The sequence below is a fragment of the Anopheles darlingi genome, chromosome 2, assembly GCF_943734745.1.
Source record: "Anopheles darlingi chromosome 2, idAnoDarlMG_H_01, whole genome shotgun sequence".
NCBI classification, from domain to species: domain Eukaryota; kingdom Metazoa; phylum Arthropoda; class Insecta; order Diptera; family Culicidae; genus Anopheles; species Anopheles darlingi.
Genome location: NC_064874.1, coordinates 59,727,783 through 59,751,994, shown reverse-complemented (window position 1 = coordinate 59,751,994; position 24,212 = coordinate 59,727,783). Strand labels below are relative to the sequence as shown.

General features: G+C 39.5%; 1 protein-coding gene across 1 annotated transcript; it reads right to left on the bottom strand.

The window, feature by feature from the left end:
• Window positions 1-12,640: 12,640 nt before the first annotated feature.
• On the bottom strand, window positions 12,641-14,115 carry LOC125949930 (tubulin beta chain-like). The gene is made up of 2 exons (XM_049677428.1): window positions 14,048-14,115; window positions 12,641-13,987 (listed from the first exon to the last, which is right to left on the bottom strand). The coding sequence occupies exon 2, from the start codon at window positions 13,976-13,978 to the stop codon at window positions 12,641-12,643; it is 1,338 nt and encodes a 445-aa protein (XP_049533385.1). The 5' UTR covers window positions 13,979-13,987; window positions 14,048-14,115.
• Between the last annotated feature and the right edge of the window lie 10,097 nt (window positions 14,116-24,212).

Genomic DNA, 24,212 nt, shown 5'->3' with positions numbered 1-24,212 from the left:
TTTCCAGACAATAAGATTATTAGCATGGGTAATTTACAGTCTTCCGAAGTCGGTCATGAACTTTTCGATAGTTTTAATAGGACCGAGCTCTGGATCGAACATTCGCCTGAAGTAAAACGTTTGGCTATTTCTCGAAACAGTAAGATAACGGAACTTTCAATTTCCGTGACAGGAATAATCTCTATTAAGAGCGAGTTGAATGAAAACCTTAAAGATTTGCAAATTCAAAACAGTCGCTTACAAACGATATCATCTTCTGTGGGAAATCTGAAAAATCTTGAAAAGTTATCGATAGCTGGATGTTTGCTTCGAGAGTTGGATTTGGGTATGTTTTGCAATTTAAAGTCACTTTATATGTTGAACCTGTCCAAAAATAAAATTCAAACCATCGTTAGTACGATAAAGAATGCACCATGTTTGTTAGCTATGAATGGTATTAATTTGCAAGATAACTTAAGGGGGGGCTTCGGTATTTTATTTTAATTCTTCGCATTTAGTTTTTATAATTTTATATGACTGCTTATCCTTTCAAGAGTATTGTGTAAAGTTTTGGGATCAATCGAAGCAAAATTGACAAAGATATTGATTTTTGAAAAACAGAGTTTCATACAAGGCTCAGAGCATCTCGCAACTTTGAATCGCGTTTCCCAAAACATACGTTTTCAAAACCGGTGCCCATCGTAGCATAAAAACTACTGGACCGATCGATTTGAAATTTTCAACACATAATCTGTACACTATTGGCCAGGTAGCCCCGTCAAGTTTTTGTTAAAATTGTTGATACTTTTTTTTTGATAATTCTTTTAATTATATAAAACTCGTTTTTTGAGGCAACATCGAAAAAAGTAACACTTTTTCAACTTTAAAAATCTGCCAAAAATCGAAAAATAGGAAATTTAACAAAAACTCAACGGGGCTACCTGGATGAACTTATAATCTAACAAAAAAAACCCATTTGTATGTTTCAGATGACCCACCACGTAGCTACGATGGGCACCGCAAAAAGTACATTTTTGCAAAATTGCCTTTCTCGATTGGATGCCATGAATGTAGTTTTGATCAAATCTTCCCCAAAATAGAACCAAATATTCTTGAAAAGTTGTAGTTTAATATGACATTCACTTGTAAAAATTAAGTTGAATGGTTTCTGCACTAAAAATCGTCAAAAATAAGGCTTTTTTGAACCCGAAATAACCAAAGCCCCCCCTTAATACAGATTCTTAATCTAGAGCTGTTCAATCGCTGCAATAATCTAGCTTGGTTGCACTTAAAAGGTAATGTAATTGAATTGATTGTAGGTAGCTTTATGAACCAGGCCATTAAAAATATCGATTTGACATCGAATCGTATAGCTCAAATGAATTTATGTCAATGGAAAACAACATCTTTGATGCAATTGTATCTGAATGCAAACATACTTTCAGCTATGCCAGCGTGTCTCGATAAAATCAAGAGTTTAAAAACCATCAACATGCCGTACAACAATCTCACTCATTTCAACAGCAGCTGGTTGGAGCCCCTGGATAATTTAAAATTCTTTGGTTTAAGTAATAACAAGATAGCAAACGTAGTCTTCCACAGCTTTCCCAAACAACTTGGCATACTGGATTAAACTAAAAATTATCTTAAGACCTTTGAGTTTTCATACAATCGAAATTCAAAAATATGTGTTCTACTAGAATTATATGCGTGTATGCCTTTAAACGATATGCCATCATTCAATCATTTCAAACTTTCTTTACGAAGAAGATGATTTCATAATTCTGAGGGTCGTATCCTTGTACAATTAATGAAAGGAAATGTCAAAGGAATGACTCAAAGAAAGATGATACATAATTTTTAATGGATATAAATGATCTTCATGAAAATAAATTCAAACCATTTGTAATGTTTTCGGGAAAATTTTTTTGGGTCGTTATTTAAAATTCAAAGAGTTACGAATACGATAGGTAAGGAAAATATAAAGCAGCTGATTTCCGGCATGTTAAAGCATGGATGCCATTGCACGATAATTTCGTCCAGCCTGTCCTCGTTGTTTTTTAATTCATGGGAGTATCTTAAAGAGGGCGTAAAAATAGACGAAAAGCTGCAGGATGCCGTATGCGAGCTGTTGTTCCTGAAGAAAGCGTCAGCCGTTAAGCTGCGTTCCTTCTTTCAGCCAACCAAGATGGCAGAAATCATCCTGCCAGAGGCCCAGGCGATGAAACCCTGTGACAGCAAAGACGAAGATCACTCCAACATGTGCTCCTAATAGTGCGTTTTACTCCGTTGGGCAAGACTGGTGCCATATACCTGATGGGTCCCGCTGTACAGCGGTCAAAACCAGTGGATGCAAGAATTCCAAATTAATTTGAACCACTGTGATTCTGCGCAGGACCAACTGGTGCAGCGCATGCAGAAAGAGAGGTGTGACCTTTCGATTATAACCGAGCCGTATAACGTCCCCGACATGGACGGAAACTGGGTGACCGACAGAGGTCCAATGGCGGCAGTAAAGGTCGGAGGAAAGTACCCGATCCAAGAGGAAGCGGACAATGAGATTGTATGGATTCGTGCTCAACCAGTACAAGAGAATGCTGGAGGAAATACTGGACGTTGTATCACAGTCCAAGCCTCTACTGATTGCCGCAGATTTTACGGTGTCGCCGACCACGTGGTGCAGCAGAGTTAACAAACCTACAGGAGACAACCAGCTGGAAGCTATTTCAAGGGTGGATGTCCCTTTGGAAAATCAAGGGTCTATCAGGACTTTCAGCAAGAATGGTCGGGAGTCGGTTCTGCAGTCCTGTATTAGCCCAAGACATGCATTGGCGGGTCAATGAGGGATACGTACAGTGACTATTTTGCAGTGCGTTATACCCTTCAATGCTCCAGGGCAGGGGGCAGCTCCTGTACAAAGGGATAACAAAAAAGGAGCGCGCTTGGAAAAATGCGTTTTTCGATAAGAATCTCTTCAATGAGTTTCTCAAATGGTCATATGACGGAACGTGCCTTAGCCCTCAGGCACTAATTACAACCTTAACTGGGCATGTGATGCTACAATGCCGAGGACATGCGCCAATTTGCTCGGTCTCGAGGGACATGCGCCAAGTTCACTGGTGGTCCCAAGATCTAATCGATCTTCGCACAGAGTGCCTCCATGCCAGAAGAGATAAGCAACGTGCCAAACTGGAAACAGATAGGAAATCGAAGCAAATCGTCTATAAGACTGCACGGGCAGCACTGAATTGCTACTAGCCAGGAAGAGAGCTTCCTTAGGTTAAACAAGGAGGCAGAGCTAGACCTATGGAAGGGAGGAGCATATGGGTTAGCTATGTAGAAACTCAAGCAAGGAGAAGCAGCAAGGAGTAGCAGCAAGTAGAATACCTAAAGATAACGATCGAAGAGCTACAGCATGCGACCAGGCGTATGGTGCCAAACAAAGCTCCGGGGCCAGATGGCAAACCGAATATAGCTTTGAAAACTGCAATAGAGGTATGTCCCGATCTTATCATGAAAACAATGCAGAAATGTCTGGATGACTATAGCCTATCTTGCTGCCCAAGCCCAGCAAGAATCCTGGAGACGCTTCGGCGTACAGGCCGATCTGCTTGATAGATACTCTGGGTAAACTTCTCGAGCGGCCAATTCTTAACAGGCTGACGCCGTACACTGAGGTTGCCCGGGGACTATCCTGTAGACAGTTTAAGGTTCGCCAGAAAAGGCCAACTGTTGACACTATTCGCACAGTGGTAGAAATTGCGAGTAAAAGTGGAGGGTTTTGTACGATCATTGCCATTGACGTACAGAAAGCATTCAACGTCAGTTGGACGGCAAACGCAATGTCACTGCGCAGCATGAAAGCGCCAGAGTATCTTTGCCGCGTGCTCCGGAGCTACTTCGAGGGTCGAGTACTGATCTTTGACACTGATTCAGATCCACGGGAAGTGCAGCTTACAGCTGGCGTTCCCCAAGGATCCGTTCTAGGGCCAACACTCTGGAACGTGATGTATGATGGGGTCCTACGGCTGAGGCTGCCTGTTGGGACTTTGGTCGTTGGCTTCGCCGATGATTTGGTACTGACGGTCAGTGGCCAGAGCCTGAATGAGGTGATTGTTAATGCGGAGCGATCTATCGAAGCGATGGAAACGTGGATGGCCGGGGTAGGACTGGAAGTTGCTCACCACAAAACCGAGATGATCCTTGTCAGCAACCTGCAGGAAGTCCAAGTGGCATCGATCCCGATTGGTAGTCACGTGGTTCAGTCTCAGGAAGCGATCAGGTATCACGGCGCGATGGTCGACTACAGGCTCAGCTTCGGAAGTCATGTAGAATAGGCCACCAGTAAGGCGAAAAAGACCCTCAACGCTCTTTCGAGCATAATGTGCAGGACCTCGGGCCTGAGTATTAGCAAGAGAAGACTGCTTGCAGGTGTGATATCATCCGTATTGCGCTACGCGGGTCCTGCATGGGCTAGGGCGCTGACGGTACAAAGCAACCTGGTTTTGCTAAACCAGGTCCATCAGGACTCACTGCGATTCGGATGGCAGGGTCCTTCAGCACCGTGTCATTGGCGGCCGTGTGTGTGATAACCGGCATGATCCCAGTTGGGATCCTCGTCGAGGGGGATAGGGAATGCTACGCCGGCCGCGGAAGGGCGGGCATTCGCGCGGACGCGAGGCACAGGACGATGGAGCGCTGGCAGCGTGAGTGGGAGAATGATGCGCGCGGACGATGGACGCACCGTCTGATCCCGGTCATCGAATGCTGGACATCGCGCGGTTACGGGGAGTTAAGCTACCATCTAACCCAGTTCCTCACGGGACATGGTTATTTCCGGGAATATCTCCACCGTATAGGGCGAGCCTCCTCGCCACTGTGCCCTGCTTGCGTGGAGGTCGTGGAGTCTCCGGAGCACGTCTTGTTCCACTGACCCAGGTTCGACGAAGCCAGGGCCAGGCTACGGGGGATCTCAAGGGAGGAGGTCCGACCGGAGAACATCGTGGCGCTGATGTGCGGAAACCAGGGGGCGTTTGAAGCGGTAAGTGGGTGCGTGGGTCATGTCATGACGTGACTGTGCTTGGAATGGCGGGAATTCCAAAGACACCAGGCTGTCAACGACCGTCTTAATTTGGTAGGGAAATCTGGGATTGGGAATGATGAAGTAGGTGGTTTGGATCATCATTCCAAGGAAGTCGTTTTAGACGATTGTTTCTTAGTGCAAGTGCCTCGGCACTGCTTCTCCTTTGTGTGTAATCTCGAAAGAGGAAAGCTGCGAAGGGGAGGTAACAGGAACCAAGCGAGTGGTTTAGTGGGTGGGAGTCCCACACTGTTCCTGGTGTCTTTGCCCAGGTTCGTACATAATGTATTACACTATGCTTGTAAAATAAAATAAAAATATCTAGCGAGATCTAGCAACATAGATCATTTGGATTATTTTCCTTCTCATACAAAAAAGAGCATTAACAATCGATCACCGGAAGTATGTTAGGAAAAAGGGGCAAATAATTCAAGAATACAAATTTGGTTAGTGATTGTTTGATACTTGTATGGGGCAGTTTCGTTCGACTTATTTCTAGCACATTATTCTTAGTTATTCTTTTTCTAAAAAACAACAATTATTAAAGGAAATGTAAGTATTACTAGTATGTGAATTATACATCCAGTAAAGAAAAAATAAATGATTGAAGAACGTAGAGAGGACATTTCAAAAAACGAGAAATTGTTTATGTAAGGTTTTACTGATGGCCATGGTGAAATGTATGCATGGTACCAATAAGAAACAAAAGGCCATCTCTATTGTTCAAATTTGCTCAAAAGGAAATTAATTTAATTTCATCACTGCGCTTTGCGTTTTTATGAAGTAGGTTAACGGTTTCATTATTCACTTGTTTCATTCGTAGGTACAGTGTGTTTGTCCTGCTATTGCCGGTCTGTTTTGCATTTCAATTTGTTTGCTGGGAAAATTCATGTACGCTAAACTACTACAACCCAAACCAGGACGGGACTTTCATGTTCAAATATGTTCAAGAGAATATGTCTCTTACTATTTTTTATCTTGACTCTTCCGAAATCACTCATGAGCTTTTGGATAGAATTCCTGCGACGGGCCTAACGATCGCAGACTCATCTGATGTCAGACGATTGCACATTTCTCGGAGTAGCAGATTGACGGATCTTAAGATAATTGAGACAGGGATTGTCTCAATTGAATGTGAAGTGAATGAAAACCTTTGAGAGTTGATTATTTCGTCCAGTTCTCTTGCAACGATCTCGCCTTCCATAAGCAATTTGAAAAACCTAGAAAATCTGGGTATACAATCATGTCGGCTTCGTGAGCTAGATTTGGGTGTATTTTGTGGATTGAATTCTCTGAAGTCTTTGTACTGTCAAAGGAATAAAATACAGTCCATTGTCAGTAGAGTGAAGAGTTCCCCATGTAGGTTATCTATGCCGATTATTAACTTGGAAAATAATTTGATACGTGTTGTTAATTTAGAGCTATTCAATCGATGCGATAAACTAAAAGTGTTGGCATTGAATAAGAACAGAGTTGAATTGGTTACTGGAAGATTTGCGAACAAGGCCATTGAGTATATCGACTTGAGTACGAATCGGATAAATCAATTGAATTTGTGTCAATGGGACACACCATCTTTGGTGAAATTGAAGCTCAATGGAAACCTCTTATCAGCTATGCCGGCATGTATTGATAAAATCACGAGCTTAGAAGTCATCAGCATACCGCACAATAATCTTACTCATTTCAATAGCAGCTGGTTGGAGCCCTTGGGAAATTTGAAAAAAATCGATTTAAGCAAGAATATGATTGCTAGCGTAATTTTCCAAAGTTTTCCCAAAGCTCTCGAGAGTTTGGACTTAACTGGCAATGGATTAAAGCCAGAAAATTTGCCATATACTCCGTTATCCAAACTATGTATTCAATTGGAATATGATGTATGTAGCCGTCTGAATGTATCTGGATTAACTTAAACGGGGATTATAATGATGGTTTCATGTTTTGAAGGATTACATGCGGTGTTTACATCATTCTCTTTAATTGAGCGCTTCAATATCTTTTATAACTACAATGATGAACGACCATCAAATGTCAGAAATCTGATGTCGAAAAAATAAAACTTTCTTTTGACATCAACTGCATGCTTTCGCATTAATGCATTTATTCCCGCTGGTTCCTCTAACTATCATTCTGTATTTTTTGGAGGTAAGTAGATTGGTCTTCTCCTCAAATGATAAATTCAAATGATAAGTTACCAGAGATATTTAAAGTGCCATTATGGTTTCAAATATCAAATGTGTGAATTGATTAAAGCTCCCCAATATAAGGTAGTGACAAGTTGCTATTTGCAGCAGACGGTTTTAATCGTTTCGATTGGATGTGTTGCCAACGGTGTATATTGTCTCGTGATAGTAATGTTAATGAAAATGTAAGTTACGAACCTGAATAATAATAAGTAGGAGCGGGACATTATTTCTGGATAATTTAAATTTGCAATTGTATGCACTACTGGTCAAATGTTATAGATTCATTCTATTTGTCCATCAATTGTATTTTTTCTAAACGTGTTATGAAAATAATCTGATAAAACTTTTTGAAATTAAACATTAGTTTTTCTAGATGCCTCCGGTTTCGATTAGATATTTAATGAAATGCATGATTTCATTCGTAGGTACTGCTTGATCGTGCTGCTTTTCCCGTCCAGCAGTGCATTTCATTTTGCTTGCAGCATTATCTGCGAGTTGAAGAATTACAACCCGGCAAGAGACGGTACGTTCATGTTTAAATATATTCCGCACAATTTGAGTCTCGGCATAACAAATCTGCAGTCTCCAGAAGTCGATCATGCGGTATTGAATCATTATCCCAGGACTGAATTGGTTATCATAAAATCCCCCGATGTTAGACGATTGTACGTTTCTCAGAATAGTAAGATAAACAAACTTAGAATTAGCATGACAGGAATGACAACCATCGAAAGTGAGTTGAATGAAAGCCTTCGAGATTTGGATATTAGTTATAGTCCAGTGGAAACAATCTCTCCTTCCATACGCAATCTCATACACCTTGAATTATTTGGTATATTGCAAGGATCACTGCGAGAACTGGATTTGGGTGTATTTTGTGGATTAGATAGTCTAACGTTTTTGAGCTTACGTAACAATAAAATCCAGTCGATCGTTAGCAGAGTAAAAAGTTCACCATGTAAGTTAGCTTTATCATTTGTAATATTAGAAAATAATTTGATACAGGTTTTGAATCTAGAGTTGTTCAATCGTTGCAATAACCTTAACCAGCTTCTGCTTAATACCAATGAAATTGAATTGGTGACTGGCAGATTTGTGAGCATGGTCGTTCAAAGAATCGACTTGGGCATGAATCGTATAAAACAAATGAATTTGTGTCAATGGGAAACACCATCTTTGGTGCAACTGTATCTGAACCATAACTTCATATCGGTTATGCCAGCATGTATCGACCAAATCAAGAGCTTGGAAGCTCTTAAAATGTCGAATAATACTTTCACTTACTTTAATAGTAGCTGGTTGGAAAAAAGATTTAGAAAATTTAAAATTCTTTGGTTTAAGCTGCAATAACTTAGGTAGCGTAACTTTCCCCAGCATTCCAAAACAACTCAGGTATTTGGATTTGACTGGAAATGGATTGAAATCTATTGATTTGTTGTATGTTGCAGATTCGAAAGCATGTGTCCGACTGGTAGATAATATATGTAGTCCATTCAATGTATCTGGAGGATCTTAACAAATCATGCATTATTACAATATTATTGTTAATTTCGATAATTTTATGGAGCGCTTGTAATATCCGCAGCATGTTAATGCAATTTGGATGTATGATTAATATATTTGTTATTAAAGCTAGCAAATACTACCAGTAGTATAAAGAACTTGTGATTAAAGATGTTTATTTGTCGTGTATCGCTTCATACGTTGGTTATCGAGCATTGAGGTAGTTTCTGTTAAATAAAGGAAATGGTACCCTAATATTCGATGTGATGCTTGAGGTGTTGATCACATTTTGTTTTATCTGATCGTCGGAGCAATATTCGATTATAATCGCAAGAATTGGCTCTATAAATTAAGGATAAACTGTCCCAATCCAGTAAATTTCTCCTTGTCGAACACGTTAATATGGTAATTAGTGTTTGTACCAATTACTTTCGTTTTATCATTATTCATCATGATCTAGGCACGATCATTTGGATCATTTTCCTTTGCATTAAAACATTCAAACTAAATCACTGGAAAATGGTTCACTAACGGAGTGTTGGGCATGGGGAGGACAAAGTATTCCAGCAAATTTGTTCAGTGATTGGTTGATACTTGACTCGAACAGTTTCTTTGTTTTTTTTGACGACAATAATCTTGGATTTTGTTTCTAAAAAGTACAACGAATATTAATGGAAATGTAAGTAGTGCTATTATTTATAAAAAGTTAACGACAAAATTAAATGAATAAAGTTTCTAGATAGGGAAATTGACTGACTTTTATCATGTGGGGTTTAACTAATGATGGATTGTTATCATGGCTAACCAATAAAAAACAAAATAGCGGAACTTTCAGCGAAGGACGGGACTTTCATGTTCAAATATGTTCAAATATCATAAGTTCCTCATGTAGGTTAGCTATGACGATTAATAACATGCAAAATAATTTAATACATGTTCTCAATTTAGAGCTATTCAATCGATGCGATAAACTAAAAGTGTTGGCAATGAATAAGAACAGAGCCATTGAGTATATCGATTTAATCGGATAAATCAATCGGATAAATCAATTGAATTTGTGTCAATGGGACACACCATCTTTGGTGAAATTGAAGCTTAATGAAAACCTCTTATCAACTATGCCAGCATGTATCGATAAAATCAAGAGCTTAGAAGTCATCAACGAGTCGTACAATAATTTTACTCGCTTAATTTTGAACAGCGTTCCCAAGAATCTCGGCAACACAGACTTGACTAGAAGTGGATCGAAATCCGAGGATTTGTCAAATGTCACAGTACACAAACTATGTGTTAAACTTCTATTGAATGTATGTAGTCCTTTGAATGTTTCGGGATTAGCTTAAACGGGGATTATAATGATTAATTCAAGTCTTGAAGGATTACATGCGGTGTTTACATCATTTTCGTCAATTGATCGCTTATATATCCTTTATAACTATAATGATGAACGACCATCAAATGTCAGAAATCTGATGTCGAAAAAATAAAGCTTTCTATTGACATCAACTGCATGCTTTCGCATTAATGCGTTTATTCCCGCTGGTTCCTCTAACCATCATACTGTGTTTTTGGAGGTAAGTAGATTGGTTTTCTCCTCAAATGATAAGTGGTCAGACATATTTAAAGTGCCATTATTGTTTCGAATATCAATTGTGTGAGATGGTTAAAGCTCCCCAATATAAGGTAGAGACAAATTGTCATTTGCAGCTGAGGGTTTTAATCATTTCGATTGGATGTGTTGCCAACGGTGTATATTGTCTCGTGATAGTAATGTTGATGAAAATGTGAGTTACGAACTACAATTCGTACGTGAGAAATAAGTTGGGACATTCGTTCCGCATAGTTTAAATTTATAATTTTAGTCACTACTCGTGCAATATTATAGATTTTATGAATCCAACAACTGATTTGCTTTATAAGTGATATGATACTTGCTCTGAAATCTGTTCGTTTGGTTGTGATGATCCTTAGCTAATGGAAAGTGTATCTTTATTCTCAGGCACTATTTGATCGTGCTGCTTTTACCGATCAACGTTGCTTTTCGTTTTAATTGCACACCTATCTGCGAGTTGACGAATTACAACCCTGCAAGAGATGGGACGTTCATGTTTAAATATGCTACTGATAGTTATCTCAGCATATATAATCTCCAGTTTCCAGAAGTCGGTCCTGCGATATTGGATTACTATCCCTGGACTGAGTTGACTATCACGGTATCACCTCTTGTTAAACGATTGTACATTTCTCGGAATAGTAAGTTAACTAAACTCTCATTTATCGCGACCGGAGTGTCCTCAATTGATTGCGAGTCAAATGAAAACCTTCGACATCTAAGCATTTTGTACAGTCCTGTAGATACGATCTCGCCTTCCATACGCAATCTCATACACCTTGAATTGTTAGGTATATTGCAAGGATCAATCCGAGAACTAGATTTGGGTATATTTTGCGGTTTAGAGAGTCTAAGGGTTTTGAACTTACGCAGCAATAAAATCCAGTCCATCGTTAGTAGAGTCAAAAGTTCACCATGTAGGTTAGCTTTAGCACAAGTAGTATTAGAAGATAATGTAATACGGGTTTTGAACCTTGAGTTGTTCAATCGTTGCAATAACCTTACTACCCTTGTGCTTCATTTCAATGAAATTGAATTGGTGACTGGCAGATTTGTGAACAAGGCCATTAAGGAAATCGAATTAAGCATGAATCGTATAAAACAAATGAACTTATGTCAATGGCTAACACCATTACTAAAAGAATTGAAACTGAATCATAACTTTTTATCGGTTATGCCAACATGTATCGATCAAATCAAGAGCTTAGAAGAAATCAGCATGGCGCATAACAATTTTATTTACTTTGATAGTAGCTGGTTGAATCCTTTGGAAAATTTAAAAGTCTTTAAATTAAATGCCAATAATTTAGCTAGCGTCGCTTTCCCCAGCATACCCAAACGGCTCGAGTACGTGGAGCTTAATGGAAATGGATTGAAATCCGTTGATTTGTTCAATGTGGCAGATTCAAAAGTATGCATTCGACTGGAAATTAGCGTATGTGGTCCTTTCAATGTATCTTTGGAATCTTAAAAAAGCATGCATCATAAATATTTTGTGTCAATTTTGAGATTCTCGTGGAGCGCGCGCTATCCACGTATAATTCATATATTTGTTATTAAAGCTAGCAAATGCTATCGAGAGTATAGAAAACCTATTATTAAAGATGTTCATTTGTCGTGTATCGCTTCATACGTTGAATAACGAGCATTGTTGAGTAACGAGCGGTTGCAGTTTGTACTCTAATGAAAATTAGATATCCTATTTCTAATGTAGATAGATATAAAAATGGCTATTGGCATCAACTGTCATGCATTTGCACCCACTGGTTCCCCACTTAATCAAGTGTTTATTGACGTTAAGTGGGTTGATGAATTTCCGCAAATGATAATTTTAAGTGATTAGTGGTCAGGCAAAGTCATTAAAATGCGATTATTGTTTTGAATACCAAATGTATGAGATGATTAAAGTTTGCCAAAAAGAGGCAGTGATACGTCGATGTTTGCAGGCGACGGTCGAAATTACTTACGATTGGACGTGAAACATGTTGGCAAGTATATCAAAAGTTCACCATGTAGAATTAAATCATAATTGAAGATAAGTTCTGAATTCAGAGTTGTTCAATCGCTGTAATAACCTTAATGCTCATCTCATTTATTTCATATATATTTCTGCTTTTTGGTCGTCATCGGAGTTTCTGCTTATAAGCAACACGTGTCATCTATACAGTAGAAGACTAAAGCGATTTTAATAACAGATAGCTTCAATTTTATTTGTTGTTAATCCATCAAATTTTGCAATTCTATTGCTCTCTTTACAATGGTTATCGAAACAAGCAATATCTAGTCCTCTCCTCCTTCCTCTTCCTCGTCCAGTTCTCCTTCATCCTCAGCCGAAGCCTCCTGATACTGTTGATATTCCGAGACGAGATCGTTCATGTTGCTTTCCGCTTCCGTGAACTCCATCTCATCCATCCCTTCGCCAGTGTACCAATGGAGGAATGCCTTGCGTCGAAACATGGCCGTAAACTGTTCAGAGATCCGTTTGAAGATTTCCTGGATGGCGGTCGAGTTGCCGATAAAAGTCGACGACATCTTTAGCCCACGTGGTGGAATATCACATACTGCCGTCTTCATGTTATTGGGGATCCATTCAACAAAATAGCCGCTGTTTTTGTTCTGAACGTTCATCATCTGTTCGTCTACCTCTTTCATCGACATCCGACCACGGAAAACGGCCGCCACCGTCAGGTAGCGTCCATGACGCGGATCACAGGCAGCCATCATGTTCTTTGCGTCGAACATTTGTTGGGTCAGCTCGGGAACGGTAAGTGCACGGTATTGCTGAGCCCCACGGGACGTAAGTGGTGCAAAACCAGTCATGAAAAAATGTAGCCGTGGAAACGGAACCATATTCACCGCCAGCTTACGCAAATCCGCATTCAGCTGACCGGGAAACCGTAGACATGTGGTCACACCCGACATTGCAGCCGACACCAGATGGTTGAGATCACTGTAGGTTGGCGTGGTGAGCTTCAACGTGCGAAAGCAAATATCGTAGAGTGCTTCGTTATCGATGCAATAACTCTCGTCCGTGTTCTCCACCAACTGATGCACACTGAGAGTGGCATTATAAGGCTCGACCACCGTGTCGGATACTTTGGGTGAAGGAAACACGGAGAATGTGTTCATGATTCGGTCCGGATATTCTTCGCGGATCTTCGAGATCAGCAGTGTCCCCATGCCCGAACCAGTGCCACCTCCCAGGGAGTGCGTCAACTGGAAACCCTGCAGACAATCGCAGCCCTCGGCTTCCTTTCGAATCACATCCAGCACTGTATCGACCAGCTCGGCTCCCTCGGTGTAGTGTCCCTTGGCCCAATTATTACCGGCTCCGGACTGACCGAAAGTGAAGTTATCTGGACGGAACAGCTGTCCAAACGGACCGGAACGAACCGAATCCATGGTGCCCGGTTCGAGATCGACTAGGATAGCCCGAGGTACATACTTGCCGCCCGTAGCCTCGTTGTAGTACACGTTAATCCGCTCTAGTTGCAGATCGCAATCTCCAACGTAACAACCGGTAGCGTCGATTCCATGCTCGTTAGAGATGACTTCCCAGAACTTGGCACCGATTTGATTGCCGCACTGGCCAGCTTGTATATGCACAATTTCGCGCATTTTGCAAAACTAGATAGAAAATGAGCATTTTAAAACAAAATCATAACCACCCGACCACACTACACTTACGTGTATTTCGTTGAAAGTGCCTTCAAAGAGATGAAACGGATCAAAGCAAAACGGTCTCACTGGTTCGAACTTCGGCGTAGGAATAAGAGCAGCTTGGGTGTTGCAGTGCGTATGAATTTGCTCCAAAGGTAGCTTTGATCTCAGCTGGGAACGCAACGAAGGAGAACAATATTTTACCAGCCAGAGGATTTATACAAAGCTAGCGGTCTCCAACGGCAGCGAGTGACCAAAGGATACTTGATTTTTCATCAAACTGATGGACATTAAAGGAAGAATTGATTTATTTTTTTCCTTCTTCTTATTTTTATCGCCTTTCTACCAACGTGCAAGTTTTCTTGCTCTTCAACGAGCAAAAAGCCTTACAAAATACAAATTACAAATATCGCCCCACGCGGTAACGTAGCGAAGCACCTATGTGGCGAAGCAGCTAGCACAGCGGATCGCGCTCGGAAAGCCATTCTTGCTCTGTTAGTTTGGGATTTTCAGTTACGCGATACGCGAGTTCGCTTATTAGAAAAAAAAAATAATTTATTCGTGATTTTGTTAACTAGGGCTTTTTTTTAATTGATTTAACTTCAAGAACGATCATTTCTTATTTCAATATTGACATGTGACCTACCAAATTACAACCTATGGTTCCCTCCCAGCACATTTTCCTATAGGCTACTCTGGGAGGGGCCAACTAGGGCTAATTTCACAATACCTAAAAAACTGGAACTTAACATTTTAATCGTCTTATAAATTGAGAATACCTTTTTGAAATATTGATGAATTGAGAGGGTTGCTGTTTTGTTAATGTTATGCTACTCGATCAATTTGATCACTTTTGAAGTAAAGGCGCCCCTAGTTGACCGATGTACAATTGATAATTCACAGCTTTCTCTACGTTTTTCTTATTATTGGAATACATCATAATGCAGAAAATATAAACCAAAATGATTATGCAGAGACTGGCTAATGAAAACCAATTCAATGAATCACTTTGCTCCTGGATTCTAGTGTTTTTGTGCATCTCGCCTACCTTGTTCACAGTTATACATTCGTAAGAGCCAAAGTCATCCTTCTTCAAACTGTTAAAGGATAGTGTGAATTCATTATCACGATATTCCATGAGTTGCAATTTTAAAAATATCGATTCACGGAAAAACGATTGATGAACTCCACCAGATTGTGACAGCTCTTTGCCATTCTGAAAGAACCTAAGATTTTTCTGTATGTTTGTGCCTTCGACATCTATTGCAGAGCAGATGAGTGTCGCACTACTTTTAACAATGATGAAGCCATCGGTAGGTATACGTTCCAGCCGAATTTCCGGAGTCATGCTTTTCATCAATAGATACGCCTGAACCGTTTCGCTTCCCTCAGAATTAACAGCCATGCAATACACGATTCCTGGTTTCTCAGCAATTATCGATACTACTGCTTTGCTTGAGGTGCTCGATACACTGGTGATTGCTGATGCCTGTAGATAAAATCAGTTATTTTGTTTACATTTCGTCTAAATTAAAAACTACTTAAACGGCAGACCACTTACACATGGATATCATGAATATGTTTATAACCATGTTGTCTTTAACTTACGTTTAATTCTTTGCGAATGGAGTCATCATTGGAACAGTTATCCCATGGGACTTCCACACAAGGTTGATACCAGAATTTTATCTCTGATAATGGATAGCCAACAATATTGCATAAGAATTCGACCTCTTCACCTACGCTTGCACGCTTACTTTTCATGTGAACGAAAGGTTTATCTGTAAGAAAAGGGTTAGATAATATTGCCACTTCTTGCACAAATTTCAGTAACTTCACTCACCATGTACATGAACCTGTACGCTGAAATTATTAGTTGCTACACCTGCGTTTACCACAGTCGTATATACACCAGTATCGTTTATGGTCGGATCGCTAATCGTTAACCTGACATAGTTTTCAGTTTGTTCCATGTGGTACTTATCCACGCTGCTGTCTGATAGCAATGAGTTATCCTTTACCCAAGAATAGGTTATGTTCGATGGATACGATCGATATTTGACGAAAATATTGATTGGTTTGAATTCTCTGTTGCTGTTTCGCCTTCGATTGATAACCGTCCTATGGGTCATTCCACTTAGTATCACATAGTCATCTGATGTGTCACGCACATGTACCCTATAGCTGTGATAATTTATGTTGTACAGTTTATCGGATACTTCACACCGATAGGTTCTCTTGTCTTCCAAAGTAGCATTTTCAATGATGAGCTCACGTGTGGCAAGATCTCGATTATACAATTCCGGATGAGGTGAAACAATCATCTTTCCGACACGGATCCTCTCATTCTATAAGAAAGGAAAACATATCAAATAACTATTTGCTATTTTTTTAATATTTTAAACAATTTACCTTCTCAGCTGGTTGATAGTTGGGAAGGGTTTTCCATGTCATTTCTATTTGCTCTTTCGGTGCAAGAGTAACGCTACAAACCAGTCTAATACGCTTCCCCAATGGTATAATACCTTGCGTATCGCTCGTTATAGAAGGCTTCGGTAAACCTTTGGAAATAGTGCAGAGAATTGAGACTTTTACCCTGAGTGGATTATATGACTTACATGGAATATAATTAAGTTTAAAGTTATAATTAAGTTATATAGTTTCTTAGTGCACTAACAAACGATTCTTTAAAATATTTTGCGCGCTTTGCATAGATGTAAATAACATTAAAAATTATCGGTAATATTTTACTCCGGACTTACCAATACTTTCCAGTTTCGGTATAGGATTTACAGCGTGGTTACACCTGCAAACAAAACCTTCCAGACTAGTGTGAAACGTTTCGTCGTAGATTGAAAATCCCTTGCTTGGATCACATTTGGTCATACAAAACTGAAAATAGCAGTAAATATAAACATTAAAAACCGACTCAAAATGATAGTTTTTCCCATAAATGCATTATAATTGTTTGCAATTTTTACCTTGCCCGATTCATAGCACAATTCTACGTTCACCTCAGGATACGAAGGCTTACAAGGAATGACGAATCGTTTCCCGCGTTTCCTTTTCATGGTTTGATAGTTAACGGGCACCAAGGGCTGATTCTGATCTATTACGAATACATATACACTGGTGGCGAACTCCTGTTTAATCATCTCGTCCAAATCTTCATCGCTCTTTTCAGATTCAACGCAATAGTAGCGACCTACTGATGCAGCCGAGGCGTTCGTAATGGTGAGAATGGATCCATACTGCATTTCTTTATCATCGGTAGAAAAGATAGTGCTTTTGGCATTCGGGGGGGTCTGAAACAAAGTATTGATTTTCATGTTCGTTATCCTGCATCAATCTGATGTAATCATAGGCATACCCAGTCAAACCAAGCATCATACGGCTTCCAAACGATCGGCTTGTTGGATTTGCAGGAAACGTTCCAGGTAACACCATACGGTAGTTCTATTTCATTGGCTAACAGTTCCAATATGGGAGCCGAATGTGAAACAGTTGCAGCAATATCTGTGCTAGAATGATGGTGCTCGTGAGCTAAGCATTTCAAATAAAATAATTAAAAAACAAACTCAACAGGAATTTATCTTCTTCTCTTCAGACCGACGATAAAGAAATGCAGTTTTGCTCAAACGCCCAAATTTAAAAATTACACGACAAATAAAACTTCCTCCCTACAGAATAGTTAGACGGTCAGGAAACAATAATGTCATAGTAGTATATTATTTGATTGAGTTAAAAAAGCGGATAAAGTAGCATTTCAAAGCTAAGGACTGGCAAGTTTGATGGCCAAAATACTGGTCAGAATTCTATACGATTTACTATGATAAAATTCCCGATTCTGAATAGATCATTGAAAGATACAATACATAAAGTTAGAATACTCGAATGCCCTTTACATGGCTCAAATTGTAAGTTGTTTTGCAGAGTAGGAGCCCATTTTGATGTTGTGGAGCGGGAAATGGCATGTGCGTCATAGACTAATAGCCTTGCTGTCACTATGCTCTTCGCACCACTAGTAATAGGAGCGTGGGGATTGCCGCTTAGAAAAACAATTCATTAGAACTTACCGTCATTTCGTATTATTTGAATTGCATAAGTTGCATTAGCAGATTTGCAAATTAGCGTACCACCTTCGCGAATACTAGTCCATGCTTCTGAAATGCGGAAACCTTTAGTGGCATCCTGTGGCGACATCACGCACTCTCCTACCTAATAAAGAAATGGGTCTCAGATGATAATGTTTCTCTCAAAGACAAGATTTTGTTATATCAAAGACATGTACAACATCTCACCTTGTTGCATAACTCCACTACCTCATCTGGGTACGATGGCTTACAAGGCACAAATAGTTCTCCATTCTTATTAGAATACATCAATCCTGGAGTTGTTACAAGAGGTTGTTTATAATCTTTCACGAACACGTAAATACTGGATGCAAACTGTTCAGATACCATCTCTTCCAAATTTTCGTGATTCTTTTCCAATGTAACACAGTAATACCGGCCAACCACTGCTGCAGATGCGTTAGATATAGTCAGAATGGCTCCATATTGCATTTCGATATCTGATGTTAGAAAGGCCTTGCTACTGACATTCGGTGGTGTCTGAAAAGGTCGAAGGTGATGTTTATGAACCAACGCTATCCACACCTCAATCCCAAAGCTTACCCAGTCGAACCAGGCATCATAAGCCTTCCAAATGACAGGCTTATTGAATTTGCAGGTAATATTCCAGCTAACACCAAAAGAAAGCTGTACCTCATTGTCTAATGATTCAATTATTGGAGCGATGCCAATGTTGGTGTTATTAGAAACAGGGACGGCTAAAGAATTAAAGCACGGAATCGGTTTCTTATTTATCAACATCACGCAAGCTATTCAATCAATCGAGTCAATCTAGTGAAACTTACCATCAACAAACCCATTGGAAAGCATAGCAAAAACGATAGCAAGAATTAAGAATTCCATCGTTTTGTAACACATTTGCACCATTTCAATGAATTGCACTTCTATCCTCAAAAATCCTATAGGAGAATCAGAAGAATACACATACCTATACTAATTCAAACGGGTAGAAGTTATTTTGTCGCGAGAGATCCAGATTTAGAACAAGTGCAGTGGTTTTTCATGGGTTGACTATGTTCCAGCGAAGGACTAATTTACGATCGTGAGATAAGTGAGGTTATCTGTTGATTTTCAATTGCTATATTCTTAGTCGGTTTCCCTTTTCATGATCACAAATCCTAAGAAAAGGATCAAAAGGACATTTGGCTTTGCCAAAAATAGTGTACGTTAAAAGGAGCAATGGATGTTATTTTATAAGATATTTCATTATCTTTAATGGAATATATAGATGCAAATCACTCGTCAATTTTTGTCAGGCGAGGTTTGAGACCGAGTAAAATCAGCGCGCAGCATAGGATGCAAGGTCTCATGATAAACAATTTTTGCCATCGCAGTGCACCTCTTTTTATTTGAACAGGTTTTTTACATTTCTTACGCGTTTTTTAGTTCCCCTTTGATAATTGACAATCAACCAGGCAATTTATTTTTAGAATACTGGGTATTTTTCCCCAATCATGAAAATATTAGATTTCTCTGCGCATTTGCAAACCCTTGCTAAATTATTAAACTTAAAAAAAAAAAATAACTGGCCGTTTGCTGCCTTGCCATGGCTGGTTGGCTCAAACCTTCTCTCAAATAAATGCACCCAACTATATTGTCCTTCGTCGGGAGTATTTTAGGTCAAATCATGCAAAGAGATTCCAGGATTGTTAGGAACTGTTTCAATCTGTTTTGTGCGTAGAATTGGGTACTGGCAATTCTACTAATGATTTATTTGGTCGATCCAACGTAAGGGTTCTTCGCTAACGTTTGAAAGTGGTATTTCGGGAGGATTTCGAAAATTTAAGAAATTGGCAAATATTTCTCTGACTAAATCGAGTTCTCATATCAATTGTGCAGACAGTTTTCTGTCTTGAACGTTCCATGAGCAATAACATTTAGAGGTATCCTTCAATATGGACAAGAAAAATAGTGTCAGTTACGCGAGCTAGTAATACTTACTGACTAAAAGAGAAGTCAGCGAATACACCACGATGTACTAACATGTACCGACACGTTTCACGGCACAACCAGATACACCACAATAGATAAGACTAGCACGCGTCACAATCGCCGAGGAGATATGAATAGATAAGCAATATATTGGTTAGAGATATGTGCGATAAGTAACGGAAGGAATATAAGAGCGAAAGGCCGGAGGAAATAAAGATAGTCTTATTCGAACCCCGAAACCCTAACTGTGTTAAACTCGAGTTTCTGCCAAACCGGGGGTGCAAACGTACAACAAACGGCACGATTTCGTTTCTAGACCCCGGACGAGATAGAGCGGGAACCTATCAAAACGCACGTCTCGTCTCGCTCTAAATCCAACCAATCGCTCTTGGTATGGCGCACACTAAGGTACAGCCGAGTGATAACCGACCGGGATCACAAAAAGCGAGAGAACGTTTGCCAAGCCTCTTATGACTCATGCATCAGCTCTGCATGCGTCAAATTGGGACAATATAGTATGACATACTTTGACAATTTAACGAACCCCGTCCAAACTGTGCTTATCGCTAACGATACAGGCTGTTCACGGTATAAATATTAGGGAGTTAATCTATTGGTTATTGAGTAGTTCTATTTTGGATGTTGACGTTAGTACGTTGATCCTGCATGAAAAAAACATGTCAAACCATCATCTTCCTCGTCGGTGGTTGAAGCAGTTACCCAGGAAGTGGCATAGGTAAATGTGATTATCGTTTATATCCGCGGATTCTTATAACAAACAACACCCACATCCTTCTCTCACCCGAAAACTGAACTCCTTTTTAACTGAACTCCTCATTTTCCTTCAAAAAGAGGTGTAGATCCTCTGTGAAGGTTAGCACTCTCCTCTAAATCAAAAGTTTAAAGAGTTCAGTTTCAAAAATTTGAGGAGGAAGAATCAGCACTGTTTCTTATACATACCGTGTCACATAATGGAGTCATGCTCCAAGAAAGAATAGAGCGCTTTATCTTTTTCTCTTCACTGAAGGATGGTACAGATTTTCCTTTAAAACACAGTGTTTACCTCGTGGCATCCACGGGGGAAGCAGCAGCACGAAAGAGCACGGAAGAATCTAAATACAACAAGCCGCTCTAAAAATATTAAACACTGAACACTGCACATATCCCTGGGACCTCCATTTATATCCAATTTCAGCCAAGCCAGTTGTCTTAAACTTATCAAGAATTGATACTGGTTCGTCGGTCTTACCTAGTAGGTTAGGCCAATAAAAAAATATCACGCTTGAGGTTTTCTGAGGAAATTTGTAAGAAATTGTGTTAAATTTTTTTATCTTATCGTTTCCCAGTCCCGGTTAAAGTGAAAAATGATTCTAATACCACTCAAGGTTCGCATAAGACTAACTTTATGTTCTCATGATTCTTTCTTATACAATGTCGGATATAAGTTAAACAACTGGGTTAAGGTGTATGAAAAAGTGATCAAAATTTTAGTTTTCAACCAAATTGTACATTTTTCGATTCAACTACTGAAAAGGGTACCTATTCACGATTTCAATTATAGATTTTTTTCTTCTATTGAAAACACACTAACACGATAGTTTCATAAAAGTATTGATTTTCGATGCGACAAAAGTTAAGCACCCAAAAGCTATCAATTATATTCAAAGTGATATTACTTATTTACTTAACGTTTCAGTATTTCGTTGCGAATCCGTTATTTTTAATTACAGCTTCACATCTTTTGAGCATACATTCAATCAATTTGTTGATCGTTTCCTTCGGAATTTCACTCCCAGCCTTGATAAGAGCCTGGAACAATTCAGTAGAGTTTCGGTATGAAGCTTTCGTTCTGACTCAGCGTTTTACCATTTCTCGCAAAGGGGGGGGGGGGGGGGTTCCTGGAAAGAAATCTGTCGATGTTGCATGACGCAGGGTGAGATTACGACTGCCTCGCCCAAATGTCATCCGTACCAAACTTCCCGATATCGCTTATAGGAAACCAAAGCCTCGAAAAGGCTTGTCTACTGTCTTGCAAGGTTTGCCAAGGTTTGCTCGATAAAGAATGGGGGGGGGGGGGATGGAGAGAGGGGGTGCGGGAGGGGGGAGGGGGTGACAATTGAGCAAGATCAATCAGCAAGGCTTGGGTTGGAGCTGGAAGGGGCAAATGATTAAAACGCTAAGTCCTGTGCAGATTTAGGTTCCAACTTCTAACTGATTTTTTTACTACGGTGGATGAAATTCGTTTAGCTAAACCTAGATGTTTGGGAGTAAAACGGTAATCAGGTACGAACGAATCTATTATTTCACGATATCGAACCTGTAGATATGTGGGTAATTGAGATCTATATGAGTCAAAAAGTGAATAATCGTCAGATTTCAGCTGTTTGATTGATATCCATAACGACTACCGGCTCATAAGTTTGGTAACGTTGGTAACATAATAGCAACATGAAGTACTTTTTAATGGAAATGAGTAATGGTTTGGATGGATAGAGCCTTTATTGGTATCATTTGAATCATGAGGAAGCCACCATACCACATCGTAAGTTTAAAACTGAAATTCGTTGGTGAGGGTTTGATGTCATGTGCAACTTTCTCATTATGTGCAGCTCCTACATAGCTCGATCACCTATTTAAAATGACATGTTTTCAAATGTTTATACTGATATTTTGTATATTTTCCCTGCCAATTGAATAAGAAAACACTTTTTAACCTCTTTTATGGAGATTGTTTTTGCATTCCAAATTTCCAAAGATTGCAAATCGTGATTCAAAAATCACGTTCATGGACGAATGAATCAAAAACCTCCGTCAAATGACGACGATACCGAGAAATTTGGAAGTGCTATCAACCAGCAATCTGGTAGGTCTATCAAATCAAGCTATTGCTTATCGCTCTCGACCCACTCGTCCAACAATCGACGCTCTCGCGGCTTGGAACCTCCGAAAACCCCACCGCGATAACCTGCGGACGATTCGCGAGCGTGCGATGATAATTACAGTTAGTTAGTTAACTAAATGTCTTCCAAAATCACACCCAATTCGGGTTCAATGATCTCGAATATCGGCTCATCCTCAATGTCGCCGTTATTCGACCCTTTATCTTAAAAATCGATTTTTTAAAAGACCTTCCCTCCGAAAAAGAGAAGTTAACCCAAAAAAGCAATTTTTTGATCGGGTACAGTGACCGGCATAATTATACGTCTCAAACTGTTATACATTTCTGTAAATTCGAAATTTTCGAACAAAAACGACAATTGTTGTTTTTTTCTAGAATTTTCAATATTCATATTTATTTGAGTATGGGCTTTGATGGTGAAATCAAGCAATGAAAACGCATCCGTTTTGATCGAAAGTTTCAAATTTCTATAAATATTTTAGACTAAAAATCTACGAAAAATGGTGGATGGTCTACTTCTGTCGGCCACTGTAACTGGCAACGGATTTTGACAGATGTAGAAAAAGGTAAAAAAAACAGCTGTTCGGTGTTTTTGTGTTTTGTGGAACTAGTCAGGTAAGTTACTTTTTGGAAATTTGGTTTTATGCGGTAAAAGTACGGGTTTGCTTAGATTTACAGCAGAACCACTATTACCGTCTCTTCAATTAAAGATACGCTACGTATGATTTCAATCTACCTGTATCATGTTATAAACATTTCCTTCTGTTGTCCTACGCCACGTCTCGTCCATATGATTTTGTATAGTTTTTAATATTCAGATTAGGGCACAAGTGAGTCCATACACATTGATTTTTACAATAAAATAATAATGGATTTGGGTATATCGTGCATCAAACCTTTCCAACCAAGCTCTCTAAATGTTTGACGCGGGCACAAAGACTTAGACCGTCCTGCTGGAATATAAATTCAATACGATTAACAAATCCGGCGATTTCTTGTGAATTCAATTTGACTATGTTAAACAATAGCCATTCGAATCAAGCCTTTGAACGCATCTTTAAACGAACCTAATTGTAATGCCGCGAAAAGATCAATTTAAAGATATTCCATGATGTAGAAAGAATATTCAAACTATAATCCAAACCAATCATCAATTCATCAAGATATCCCACCTATTCAACGGTAAAAGTGATACCGATTTTGCCCTAAAAACATCAGTTTTATCTGT